The 13,869-nt window shown below is 40.0% G+C and overlaps 1 protein-coding gene and 1 non-coding gene across 49 annotated transcripts in view; both read left to right on the top strand.

The window, feature by feature from the left end:
* Positions 1-13,869, top strand: part of PTK2 (protein tyrosine kinase 2) — a 357,319-nt gene that overhangs the window by 274,964 nt on the left and 68,486 nt on the right. For all 48 annotated transcript variants that reach the window (XR_013397442.1, XR_013397443.1, XM_077944113.1 and 45 more), the window contains 2 exons: positions 2,365-2,454; positions 6,007-6,211. Coding sequence is in view for 46 of the 48 variants with exons in the window: in XM_077944113.1 (XP_077800239.1) it covers positions 2,365-2,454; positions 6,007-6,211 (295 nt within the window). In the remaining 2 variants the exon portion in view is untranslated. The remainder of the gene's footprint in view (positions 1-2,364; positions 2,455-6,006; positions 6,212-13,869) is intronic.
* On the top strand, positions 8,802-8,891 carry MIR151 (microRNA mir-151). Its single transcript, NR_032423.1, has one exon. It is a non-coding gene; the product is annotated as a microRNA mir-151 (primary transcript).

The following is a 13,869-nucleotide window of genomic DNA, read 5'->3' as shown; positions in this document are numbered from 1 at the left end:
CATTTTAAATTTTTATTTTATTTTGAGACAGAATCTCGCTCTGTCGCCCAGTCTGGAGTGCAGTGGCGCTGGCTGGGCTCACTGCAAGCTCCACCTCCTGGGTTCACGCCATTCTTCTGCCTCAGCCTCCCGAGTAGCTGGGACTACAGACGCCCACCACCACACCTGGCTAATTTTTTGTATTTTTAGTAGAGATGGGGGTTCACCGTGTTAGCTAGGATGGTCTTGATCTCCTGACCTCGTGATCCGCCCACCTTGGCCTCCCAAAGTGCTGGAATTACAGACGTGAGCCACTGCACCCGGCCTAATTTTTTAAATTAATTTTTTAAATTAAAATTTTTTTATGACAGGGTCTTGTTCAGTCACCCAGGCTGGAGTGCAGTGGCATGAGCACAAGTCACTGCAGCCTCAACCTCCTGGGCTCAAGTCATTCTCCTGAGTAGTTGGGACCACAGGCACATGCCACCATGCCCAGCCAATTTTTTTATTTTTTTGTAGAGATATGGTCTCACTTTGTTGCCTAGGTTAGTCTTGAACTCATGGGCTCAAGTGATCTTCCCACCTTGGCCTCCCAAAGTGCTGGGATTACAGGCATGAGCCATTGTGCCCAGCTACCTGTCACTGTTTTTAAATGATCCTTTGATATATGAAAAGAAGATCAGTTGTTTATTCATTATAGTTATTTAGTCATTTAACTTAAAAAAGACAAAGTCAGCTTTTCACTATTTTTAAATACATTTTATATCCAGCTTTGATCTTAACTGTCCCAAGTCCTAGAATTCCAATAAAGAGCTAAATTCCAAGTAGTATGATGTCCAGATTTTCGTATCATTCGAACAGCATTTTGAACAGGCAGTTGACAAATTCACACAAATATTTTCTCAGAAAGGTTAATAAGTATACATTCCATTAGGCTATAGAAATAAGTGCAAACTCCAAATAGAGATTCTTCAAAATACTCCTCTTTCTAGGAATTCTAATAGTCTTCAGAGGCAACTCATTGCTTACAGAGGAAAGTCCAGACCCTTGACATGCTGGCAGAGCCCAGCTGCTCATGCTCCATGCTTTTCTGAATCAGAGTGGTATTCCTGTGCCCTGCTCCCTTAACCAACCCCTTCTGCTCTTACTCCTCTCCCTGCAGCCTTCCCTGGTCATCCTTTCAGTCACTGTTTCGTCTCCACTTTCAGGACACTTGGCATGCATTCACTATCTCTGTTACACCTCGTACCAAATTTGAGTATACTTCTGTCTGCCTTTTAGAATGAGAATTCTTTGAAGAAAAGGACTCGGGATTGTTCATCTTGAGAACTCAGCAGTTGAGGAAATGTTTACTAAGGTTTTGAGTGACTTGCCTTTGTGGCACAAAGAAAACGTTTAGGTCTGAAAAGGGAGCTGATTTCAGGCTTCCCTAGAGAAGTCATTCTCAACCCATTGCCCCTTCCTGCTCCTCACATGCCTGATTATTTGTGGAGTCTGCGTTGGTGCATTCACCTAGTGGCTAACATATGTTTGTAATTCCCAAAATCAATACTCAAGGTGCTTTCATAGTCATTTGAGGACATGCACAGAGCAACAAAAAAATTGAGTATTCCCTAATACCGAAATATGCAGCTGAGGTTCAGCAAGGCCGCAGTCTCTCCCTTCTGTCGCAGCCAGAGGTGGGAAGACAGGGTCAGGGCTGGGAGGGAATGGCACAGGGCAGAGCCAGCAGCTCAGGCTCTGGTGCTTGGAGAGGTTTGAATCCCAACTCTGGTACCTGTTAGTGGGGCAGTCTTGGGCAAGTCACTTAACACATCTGAGCGTCCTTTTCTAAAGGAAATATAACCTACCAGAATGAGTTGTTTGATGAGTTAAGATTGTAATCTATGTGAGATACGAATATATGTGTACATATTTCTCCTGAGAGCAGTGGTTCTGTGTTTGCAACAACTTTATATAACATTAACTACCACCAGTGAGGATCGACTATATATTATTTATTATTAGCAGGATATGTGTATAGCAAGCATTCTAAGCTACAGATAAGTATCTCTTCTGTAAATTGTGGAATCTTACATAATGGAGTTGCACCTAATACCTGCACCTAAACCCCTGGTAAACTGGGGTTTGCTCTCCCTCCCTATTCTTTGCCTCTCTATAGAGAAAAGGACATTAGTATTTTATTTATCTACCATCTAACCATTCCTCACCCCTAAGTGACCTCAAAACATAAAGGAAATGAAAAGTAGTTCTCCCAAAGAAATGGAAGATTCAAGGGGTCAAATAGTTAAAGCTTTTTCCTTTGATACTGAAAATCTCAGCTTGCTCTGTTAGATTCTTAAGCAGATAACAAGGAAAATTTATTTTCTAAAATTAATCTTCTAGCTTCCAAAGGAAAATTGCCTATTAAATGGATGGCTCCAGAGTCAATCAATTTTCGACGTTTTACCTCAGCTAGTGACGTATGGATGTTTGGTGAGTATTCTTAAAAGTTTTCTATTATTTAAAAATTATATTTCATATGTTATACAAAAAAAAATCTCTCTTTGAAATATGTAGGTTGATTTGCCTTCCCTAACCTGATCATCTCCTCATCAGACTTCTTTTGATTAATTTGACAATAAATAGCCTGGCATCTACTGTGCATCAGCTTCTGGGCACAGCTTCCATAAGGGTCCACAGTTCTGATTGCCCAGCTCCTTCCATCACTCTTCCTTTCTGTTCCCCTTTGCTGTCTCTTCTTTCCTCCCAGGGGGATATTTTGCTCATTTCCTTCTTTCTTTTCTCTCTCTCCCTTAGCCGTCTAATTCATTCTTTTCATATGAATGACATTAAACAGTAAACACCTGACCCCTCCAACCCTGAGTATCTAAAATTCTACCTTGTCTCTTTATTCTGGGGTCCAAGCTCCTTCCTAACCTATCTCAAGACTTGGAAATTTGATCCTTTGTTTTCTGTAGCTTCTGCTTTTTTGATAATCTCATTTGTTCTTCCTCACCTGCTGTAAGGTCATCATTCTCCTGCTCTGTGGTTATTGAAATTCCTTCTAGCTGGTGTAAAAGTGTGGCTCTCATTTATTCTTTGCTACTTATTTAAAATACTTTATCCAAATTTTAAAATTACTCACTATTTTTAACATGAATGGCTCTTCCCTCGACCCCACTCTTCATTTTTCTTGGTGTTATTCCTTCTACCCAGAATGCCTTATCCTTATACCTTCTTCTTCCAGTTGAAATCCTACCTAACCCTCAAGGTCCACCTTAAATGTCCTTGAAGCCTTCCTCTTCCTTTCTGTACATTTCCTACACTTTCTCTCTTTGTCATAACACTCATGTTGATTCTGTGAATAGACTTGTGGACATGTTATCTCTGCTAAATTAAAAACTACTTTGGAGGAGATGACCTGTTAAGATTATGTACTTTTTTCCTCTTATAAATAAAAATAACTGATCAAGTATGTGTTCTTATGTTTTTTTCTTCTGTTTACTTACTGTTGACTCTTAATCATCATTTAATGTCCCAATAGATAACTAGGTGAAGGAAGGAACTTTCAAATAGAACAGGATATGGCATGACATGATTAGAAAAAGCTCTGAAGTCCAATTGATGTGGTTCAAATCCCAAGGCCTTGATTATTAGCTGTGTAATCCACAGAGCAAGTAACTTACCTTTTCAGAGAAATTTCATGTTTCAAAACTTCTAAGATGCCTGTTTTTTTACATGTTAACATTTCTAGAACTGGAGTGTATCTTAAAATCAGTGGCATTTTACAGTCGGTAGTAATTGGAGGCATTTTTTAATGTAATTATACTTGCTTTCACTCATGTGGACTTTGTTTTGTTAATATTGTTACTGTAGTGTCTGAATGACTTTGAAAGAGCTCTTTTGGTAAGAATAAAATAAAAATTCTAAGAGGGAAGAAAGAATTGTATCACACTTTAGTTTTCAACATTATTCTCCCTTTTTTGGTCATATAAACTAATGATGTTTCCTATAATCAGTGGATGTGATTTTTGTCAAATGTGATATAATGCAGTATTTAAAGAAACATAAGGTTATTGTGAGGATTAAAGGTAAGATATGAGGCTGGGCGTGGTGGCTCATGCCTGTAATTCTAGTACTTTGGGAGGCCAAGGAGGAAGGATCACTTTTAACCCAGGAGTTCAAGACCAGCCTAGGCAACATAGCAAGACCCCATCTCTACAAAAAATAAAAAAATTAGCTGGTTTGGGTTGCGTGTGCCGATAGTTTCAGCTACTCAGGAGGCTGAGGTGGGAGCATCACTTGAACCTGGAAAGTGGAGGCTGCAGTGAGCTGTGATGGAGACTTTGTCTCAAAAATATATGTATTTGTAAAATGTCTAAGAAGTGTGCCAGGAACACATTAAGTTCTCCAGAAGTGATACCCAGTGTTGCTACTACTGATGATATTGTTGTAACTTCTTGTGAGAAAAGCAGTACTAAGGCATTATGTTTGTTAGGTACTCTTTACATTGAAATTCTTGGATTCTTGGCTAAGTTCAGAATCTAATTCACATCAAGATGGTAATATGCCTTGCTTCCTTTGAGGCAGATTTCACTCTAGGTTCTAAAGATGCAAAAATAAACTCACAGTTCCTTTCTTCAAGGCATCAGTTGTACATTGTTTTGTGATAGAAGTAGATTTGAAATGACAGAAACTTTTCCCAGTGGAAAAGCATTATAAAGAACTACATTACAAATGTACCTATAAAGAAGAGAGCTTGTGAGGAAGGTAAAGGGATGTTTTTGGTGTGTTCCACAGGTAGCAAGAAGCCCAGAATAACCAAGTGCAGAGCAGTGATGATAAGGCACTAGGAGAAAACATCCGCCCTTTACACCACCAGTTCTCTCCATTTGCTTTCCATTGGCATTGTATGTTCATTGCCAGTTTTAGGTTTCTTGTTTGTTTTAAAGGTGAATTTTTAATTTTTTTTAAAAATTTTAGATTCAGAGGGTCCATGTGCAGGTTTGTTACATGGATATGTTGCACAGTCCTAAGGTTTGGGCTTCAGTGGAACCTATCACCCAAATAGTGAACATAGTACCCAATGGGTAGTTTTTCAACCATTACCCACCTCGTTCCCCCCCTGCTCTTTTATTCCCCGGTGTCTGTTGTTTCCATCTTCATGTCCATATGTATCCAGTGTTTAGCTCCCTCTTATAAGTGAGAACATGCAGTGTTTGGCTTTCTGTTTCTGTATTAATTCACTTCGGATACATGACTTTCAGTTGTTTCTGTGGTGCTGCAAAGGCCATGGTTTCATTCTTTTATGTCTGCATAGTATTACATGGCATGTATGTACTACATTTTCTTTATCCCATCCTAAAGGTGAATTTTTAAGGATTGTTCAGAAGATACTGAGAAAGTATTGGATTTCCCAAGGGTAGAATGCAAGTAAACTTTTTGCGGTCACACTGTGGCATTTATAGACAAGATGACTTGAAGCCCAAAGAAGTTCACATCTTTCCTGGGGGAAAACAGTGACCAGTCCATGAATCAACCAGATAATGACGCCTTTATGCACTCTAGATAAGAAGAGGCCAACCTTGTTAAGGGAAACTTTTTAAGGAATCTTAGTTTTCCAAAAGCATAAGACTTACACTAGTATTTTCTTTATTGGACCTCAGGTCAGCTGCTCTAATTATAAACAGGTGAGACTGAAGTGGGGCAGATTAAAATTCAGCGTTTCCTGAACTAGTTCATTAAGCCACGAAGTACCACTGTAGCTAGTGGGCAATTTTCTACTAGTGTTTTTCTAGAGAAATAAACTGAGAAAAATTATAGCATTTTCCTTGATAATAATTTAACATTTCATTATTTACATCATATTAAATCATTAGGTTATTCTTATTTTATACTAGAGTGAATATAATGCTGCTTTGGTAGATAACTTGCCCATTACCTCCCAGCTGGTACTCTAGTGCCTAGAAAAATGATTTTCTTGGAACCTGGGAGTTACACTTTTCATACTGAGCTCACTGTTGTGTTTTCATTCCCACTTGACAGGTGTGTGTATGTGGGAGATACTGATGCATGGTGTGAAGCCTTTTCAAGGAGTGAAGAACAATGATGTAATCGGTCGAATTGAAAATGGGGAAAGATTACCAATGCCTCCAAATTGTCCTCCTACCCTCTACAGCCTTATGACGAAATGCTGGGCCTATGACCCCAGCAGGCGGCCCAGGTTTACTGAACTTAAAGCTCAGCTCAGGTAGGAGTTGGCGGGAGAGAGGGCCTGGGGGTGGGGGCAGATTATGCTGCTTCTCCTCCTTGCAGTAATAGCATTTTAAGGTCATTATATCAGTATGTCTAAGGCCGAACTATTTTTCATTCAAATGCAATTACTTCTAAAATTGATTTGCATTTCTTTTTACCTTGCTAGAGTCTTAAGTAAATTATATCTTTAAAATTTTAATAAAGCTCCAATTATGGTCAAATCTCTCTCCCCTAGCTTCTGACTTAGCATGGCTTGCAAGATCCATAATAACATAGTCCCTAGTTACCTCACTCATCTCATCTAACACAACCCTCTATCTCTATCTCCCTCACACTTTATGATCCAGCAATACCTACTTATAATTCTCCTAACACAGCTCACTGCCTTTTCACATGCTGTCTTCACTCCCAGAAATCCCTTTCCTGACCTTTGCCACCTGTAAACTTTTATTCAGTTTTCAGAACCCAGCTCAGATGTTACCTGCTTCAGGAGGCCTTCCTAATCAGCCTTGCCCCGAAAAAGATAGTTATTCCTTTGGCACCTTTTGAATACTTCTGTTTTTATATTTAAAACATCCATTGCTTGTTCAGGTGCCATTTTGTGGCTCCTACTTTGTGCCAGGTACTGTTAAACCCCTGGAGGAAGCACGCAGGGACATTAGTGTGCTGAATCCCTCAGAGAAGCATGTGCATACTCTACCCTGTTGCCTGGCCTGGAGAGGTTCTTGTTTGCTTGTCTGTGTCCCCAGCTATACTCAGAGCTCTTGACGGGCATCATTGTGTCTTACTGATTTCTGTAGCCACAGTGCCAAGCATAGGATCTGGCACCATATAAGTGCTTAATAAACATTTGTTGAATTGAATTGAATTGGAGTCTAGAATGAGACTTAATACTGTAATAAACAAGATATTGTAATATAACACATAGGCATGAGAAGCTTTATTATATAAACAATACCATGGTTCAATGTGTGCTGTGTTACCTGTTTTCATACTTGGGGACTTCCTCGATTTTACGTGAGTGTTTATGGGTTTGTTTTTCATGCTGTATTTTAGTCTTTTTCCTAAAAATCATCAACTACAGCGTCCAGGCTTTCACCATCTAGCCCAGCCTTCTCTCCACATGTTCAAGCTGTTCAACCTGCTAGACAGGATTCCTTTTAAGGAGAATATTTCAAAGAAGAATTAAGACCCATAGATAGAAGCACAAAGGATTCATCCAGTCTGAAAATGTTTGCTAAGCACCTTTGTTATTCTAAGCTAGGTTCTTTGGGTTCAACAGTGAACAAGACCCAATCCCTGCCCCCAGAGAGTTTAAAGTCTGGTGGAGGAGACCGAGGTATCACCGGTTATTACAATACAGTGAGCACCACATCAGAAAGACCAGCCACACTCTTGGTCTCCGTCCCCATAACTCTCACGCGCTGGCCTGGTTCTACTTTTCAAGGCCTCATAGAACAACCCTACTCTGCCTTTCACACGATAGGCCTTCAGGGTAATTCTAAACAGCTTCCTTACCTCCTCTTAGCTTCTTCTAGCCAAAAATCTTCAGTTCCTTAATTAATTCTCATATAACTTAACTGCCTATTCTCTCACTTTTACAGCTGGTTTTTGGACATGCTTTATTGCATGTTTTGCTCCTATTTGTTCCTCCTTGATCCTTCCTCAGGATTTGACAGTTTCTATCCTTGACATTGTTCCTCTCTGATACCAATTCTATCACCCTACCTTCCTGGCATCTCTTTCTACCTCACTGACTTGCCATCTCTCCACCATTACTATGAGTATTAACTGAATCTCTGTTCTCAGCCTCTTACTTTCTCCCATTTTCTCTCATTACTCTTCCTGGATGTCTGACCCATTCACACGGCTTTGCTTCTCACCTCTCTCTGTCTGTAGTTCTGGTCCTGCCCTTTTCTCAAGTCCCAAACTTACATTTTAAATTGCTGGCTGGGCATCATGTTTATCCAGAAAGCAAAGCTGTTACATTCTCCTCTAAGCCAGCCCTTCCTCCTCACTTCCTCCAGGTTGGAATAGTGCCTTTATCTTCGTCACCATCTTGGAGTCATGCTTCACTCCTTGTGCACACCCCCCATCCTCCATCCCGCGCTCTTCTCCCATCTGTCTGGCATGACCAGCTTAGTCAGTCTTCCTGAACTGTCACTGGAAAAATAACTCCTCTGGTCAAAACAACTTTCAGTGGGGTTTTGTCACCTTTCATGTTTGGTTAAAGGCTTCCACGGTAACATTTAGGCCTCATTACATTATGGCCTGAGATTGTCTTCCCATCCCTTTCACACATGGTAGCTAAACTAACCCTCCTCTCAGCCCAGAATGCCTCCTCCTTCACTTGGGGAGATCCTACCCATCTTTCTCGGCTTCTTTCATGCACTGGGTCTTCTGTGACTTCACAGCTGACTAGCCTCCACCCTCTGAGTCTCCAAAGCTCTTTGTTCTTATCAGGCTTACCCTATGCTGCCGTAGATGGCTGCAACCCGTGTTCAATTCAGTTTGATAAACACTGTTGAGCACCTACAGTAGCTGAACCTGGTGCTAGTCACTGGGGCAAAGATGACTAAAACACTTTTCCTGCCCTCGAGGAGCTCACAGTCTAGTATGTCTCATCCCCTACTAGACTGAAGCTCCTTGAGGACAGGGATGGTCATACTCACCTCGGTGTTGCCTGAACCTCCAGGCCAGGAACCTAGCTAGCTAGATACAGAAAGGGTCACCCAGGCACTGAGTTCAAGGCTTAGAACATATGAGTGATTCTTAACATTAAGGAATGCTCCACTGAGGTAAATTATCTCCAAAAAGTATCTAATACATATTTTTAGAACTACATATAATTACTTTAAATATGTACCTGTAGTATAATTTATGGATATCTTCTTATATACTACTAGCACAGGTAATTCAGCATTCATTCATTCTGCGTTGTTCTGTTTTAGAAATGGTGTTTAACTTTGCATTTTGAACATATATAATTGGGCTACCAAATAGGCCACCATTTTATATTATAAAATGTAACTATATAATATAATTGCTTACTTGAACATTTACATATAACAGTATATCACAATAACTAAATAGGTTACTAATTTTTTCAAAATTTTTATTATTTCCAGGATTTTAACAAAAAATAAGTTTGGATAGCCCTTTGGTAGTTAAAAACCATGGTAGTTAAAAATGTTTCCCAAATCCCATTCTTCTTCTTGACCTCGAAAGAATTCTCCTTCCCTAGCTCAAAAGAATATTTGCAAGTAGACTAAAATTACTGTGGGATTCCCCTTATCTTTAACTGGAGTGTGTGTGTGTGTATTTTATTTTGTTGAGGCGGGATCTCCTCTGTTGTCCAGGCTGGAGTGCAGTGGCACCATCTCCGCTGCCTGCAGCCTCCACCTCCCATGCTCAAGTGATTCCCCCACCTTAGCTCCCGAGTAGCTCAGACTACAGGCATGCACACCACACCACCACACCCAGCTAATTTTCTGTATTTTTGGTAGAGATGGGGTTTCGCCATGTTGCCCAGGCTGGTCTCAAACTTCTGAGCTCAAGCAGTCTGCCCACCTTGGCCTTTCAAAGTGCTGAGATTGCAGGCATGAGCCACCATGCCCAGCCTTGTATATTTGTTTTTGACTATATTAGTTGAGAAGTGATTTTTGGTATGGAACCTTTTGGGCAAACTCATAGGAAAATCACCTTGGTCATACTTTGATGAGGTGATGTCTATGACTCAAGAAACCTGTCCTTCCTACATCCTGTTTATTCATAGGTATTAATTCATTGAGAAGTAGAATGAGATTAACCTACAAGTGGTCTGTTATCAAGTATAAAAAATTCCTCAATAGGAATACCTTTAATTGATCAATACTGAAATTTTCTTATAATGCATACTTTAGCATTTTTGTGCTTTATGACTGTCAGGTTATAAGAGCGCACTAAGTATTTTTTGAGTGAGCGCACTAAGTATTTTTTGCCTGGGCGCAGTGGCTCACTCCTGTAATCCCAGCACTTTGGGAGGCCAAGGCGGGCGGATCACCTGAGGTCAGGAGTTGGAGACAAGCCTGGCCAACATGGTGAAACCCTGTCTCTACTAAAAATACAAAAATTAGCCGGGCGTGGTGGCAGGTACCTGTGATCCCAGCTACTCAAGAGGCTGAGGCAAGAGAATCGCTTGAACCTGGGAGGCGGAGGTTGCAGTGAGCTGAGATCGCGCCATTGCACTCCAGCCTGGGAGACAAGAGCTAGACTTTGTCTCAAAAAAAAAAAAAAGGCATTTAACTGCTGATTAATTCAGTTAATTCTTTGTGAGGTACTATGACAGGGAAACCATAATAAACAGCTTTAGTATTTGCCTTTTTGCAGGTATGTTCAAAAATAATATGTCCCAACAGTACTCTTCTTGACTAAGGTGTTGGTACCACTATTTTAAAAAAGAACATCAGCTTTATCTCAGATTAGAAAAATATTTTAGGTTAATATTAAAATTCTTAAATATATTTTAGGCAAATTAGGGCAGTAAACAAAATTATCACTTTAAAATTTTGTGTTATGATTTTTGTATATTTTAAAACTTTTTATTGGTGTTTAATAAACACACCAAGAAGTGACAGTTTACTGGATTTCCACCAGTTGGATACAGTGTGTCACCAGCATCCAAAATGAAAGTACTACCAGCATCCCAGAAATCTTCCACATGCCCCTTTCCAATCACTGTTCACCCTCCACGGGTAACCTCTATCTTGACTATAGATTGGTTCTGCTTGTTTTTGAACATGATGTAAATGGTATCAGTCAGTACTTACTTCATATATATATAATTTATTTTACTCAACAGTTTGTGGGATTAATCCATATTATTCATGTAGTTATACTCAATTCTCATTGTTGTATAGTGTTCCATTTGTGAATATACTATAGTTCATTCCACTGTTGGTGAAAATTTGTATACTTCTAATTTGGGGCTCTCAAGAATATTGCTCTGTAAATTAGATGATATAGTAAGTGGTACGTAAACAGATTTACCTGATGCTTTATGTTCTAAAGAACACCAGTCTTGTAAGTATCACCTTGGAAAACAGTCCCTGATTTTGAACTGGTCTTCCATCATTGAGCTCTTTAGGAATATTTTTAGAACCAGTACCATGTGCATTGATAGCAAGTCTCCATCCTCTACAGTTAGCTCTTCTAGTTATAACATTGAAATAGCTAGTAGTTATAGAACAATTTCTGTTGGCAGGCATTGTGCCATGAACTTTTATACACTATTTCACCTTAATCCTCACAGTCCTGGGACATAGAGGTAGTATCTTCATCGTCAGTTTATGATGATGAGGAGACTGAAACTGTGTGGTTAGGCACCTGACAGAAGGACACAGAGCTGGAATTCACCTGAGTCCAGAGCTTGAGCTATGAGCTGTCATGCTTTACTGACTGCCTTGATGTTTATTGGCTAGAAGTCATTAAGTGTGCCTGCTATTTTATGATTTGGACTGGTGAGCAGGTTGTTAATATTGGTTAGTTAAAAAGGAAAAAGAAAAAAAAAATACTATTACAGAGAATTCCTGCAGCTGATTTTCTTACATTGTTTGAGTATCAACCGAAGTCCTTAAAGGGAATGGCAGCATCATTAGCAGATGCACAGAGGCCCTACCCACAGGCTTTGAGGGGGACAGGGCTTCCTTGTGTACTTTCAAAGTATTTTCTTACTGGTGTTACTTGTTTTATTGGCATATTTTGAGTGTGTTGTATTTTGCTGCTGTGGAACACAATAATTTCACATACATTGGGGAGCAGGTTTGGAAGTTTTGAACAAGTCACCTAGAGTTGACTTCAAGTAGATCAGAGCCAAACCATGGCACAGTGTCATCCAGAGAGCCTGCTGGGAACTGCTTATATACAGAGCTTTCACTCCAGCTGGGGGGTGTTGGAGGTTTTTGTTTGGGGGTTTTTGTTTTTGATTTTGTGTGTGTATGTTTCTTTTGGTTTTTGATTTCTAGTTATTTGTCTTAACCATGTGCTGTCATGTTTTGCTTCTTAACTTTATCAAACAAAACCAGCCTTTGGGAGAATGTTTGGTCAGGGCTATAGCTTAGCTCAGCATGGGTGCAGACAGATTTTCTTACTTTTTTTTCATATCACTTCTCAGTATCATACCTAAGTGAAGTTGCAAGGCATCTAAGGAACACAAACTATTTCAGTTGATCTGTGAGACTGCCAGTTCAAGCTATTATAGCAACACCTTGAGAGTAAATGGGCATGTGTGCGTGTAAAATTTTTCAAAGAATGTTTAAAAGATTGTGTGGCCTTTGGCAAGTTACTAAGCCTCCCTTGTAAGAGCAAGATCACAAATATACTACCCATATTCTCAAGATTAAATAATCTGGCCAGTCTCAGTGGCTCACACTTGTAATCCCAGCACTTTGGGAGGCCGAGGCCTGAGGTCAGGAGTTCAAGACCAGCCTGGCCAACATGGTGAAACCCCGTCTCTACTAAAAATACAAAAAAATAGCCAGGCATGGTGGCAGATGCCTGTGAATCCCAGCTACTCAGGAGGCTGAGGCAGGAGAATCGCATGAACTCAGGAGGCAGAGGTTGCAGTGAGCCGAGATCGTGCCACTGCACTCCAGCCTGGGCAACAAAAGCGAGACTCTGTCTCAAACAAACAGATAAATAAATAAATAATCCATGTCCATTGCTCATGGTAAGCACACGCACTGTGTTAGCTAATTTAGAAGTAGGTAGTAGTAACAACAAAGCTTTCCTTGAAAATCCAGAAGGGACCTGGCAATCTTAGAGTACAGAAGAGTTATCAGTTATAATTAGACATCCTTAAAAATATATAGTTATTTGTATTTAATTTTAAGGTAACCAGTAACAGAATTGTGCAGAATTATGAGCTTTGGAATGACAGATCTCACTTTGAATCCTGACCCCACCACTTTACCGTCCTTGGGAAACATCTTTAGCTTTTCTTTTTTTTTTTTTTTTTTTTTTTTGAGACGGAGTCTCGCACTATCATCCAGGCTGGAGTGCTGTGGTGCAATCTCTGCTCACTGCAACCTCCGCTTCCCCTGGTTCAAGCAATTCTCTTGCCTCACCCTCCCAAGTAGCTGAGATTACAGGCGTGCACCACTGTGCTGGGCTAATTTTTTTTGTATTTTTAGTAGAGACAGGGTTTCGCCGTGTTGGCCAGGCTGGTCCTGAACTCCTGACCTGAAGTGATCCACCCTCCTGGGCCTCCAAAAGTGCTGGAATTACAGGCATGAGCCACCGTGCCCAGCCTTCTTTCTCTACTTTTCTAAAAAGTGTAGTACTCTTTCTACTCAGTAGCTACTTTCTAGGGTTCTTATGAGTTTTGAGTGAGTGTTAGCTATTCTTATTATTCAGATAATAAGAATACCAAGATACTTGGTATCAAAATATCAAGCACATCTTTTTGATGTTTTATAGATGTATTATAGACACATGAATTTTAAAGTATTAATCTGTGAACAGCATCTTAAACATGTTTAACCTGTTTTGGATTCTTCACTTATCCCACAACGTGAATTTTAAATTAGAAGTCCTAGGTTTGATTAATGACATGAAATTGCTTGTACTACTGTGTGTTTTTTTTAAGTGATTTTGTATTTGCTTCCAAAATTCCTT

The sequence above is a fragment of the Macaca mulatta genome, chromosome 8, assembly GCF_049350105.2.
Source record: "Macaca mulatta isolate MMU2019108-1 chromosome 8, T2T-MMU8v2.0, whole genome shotgun sequence".
Lineage (NCBI taxonomy): Eukaryota > Metazoa > Chordata > Mammalia > Primates > Cercopithecidae > Macaca > Macaca mulatta.
The sequence above is the reverse complement of the archived record's forward strand: the minus strand, read 5'-3'. Positions and strand labels throughout refer to the sequence as shown.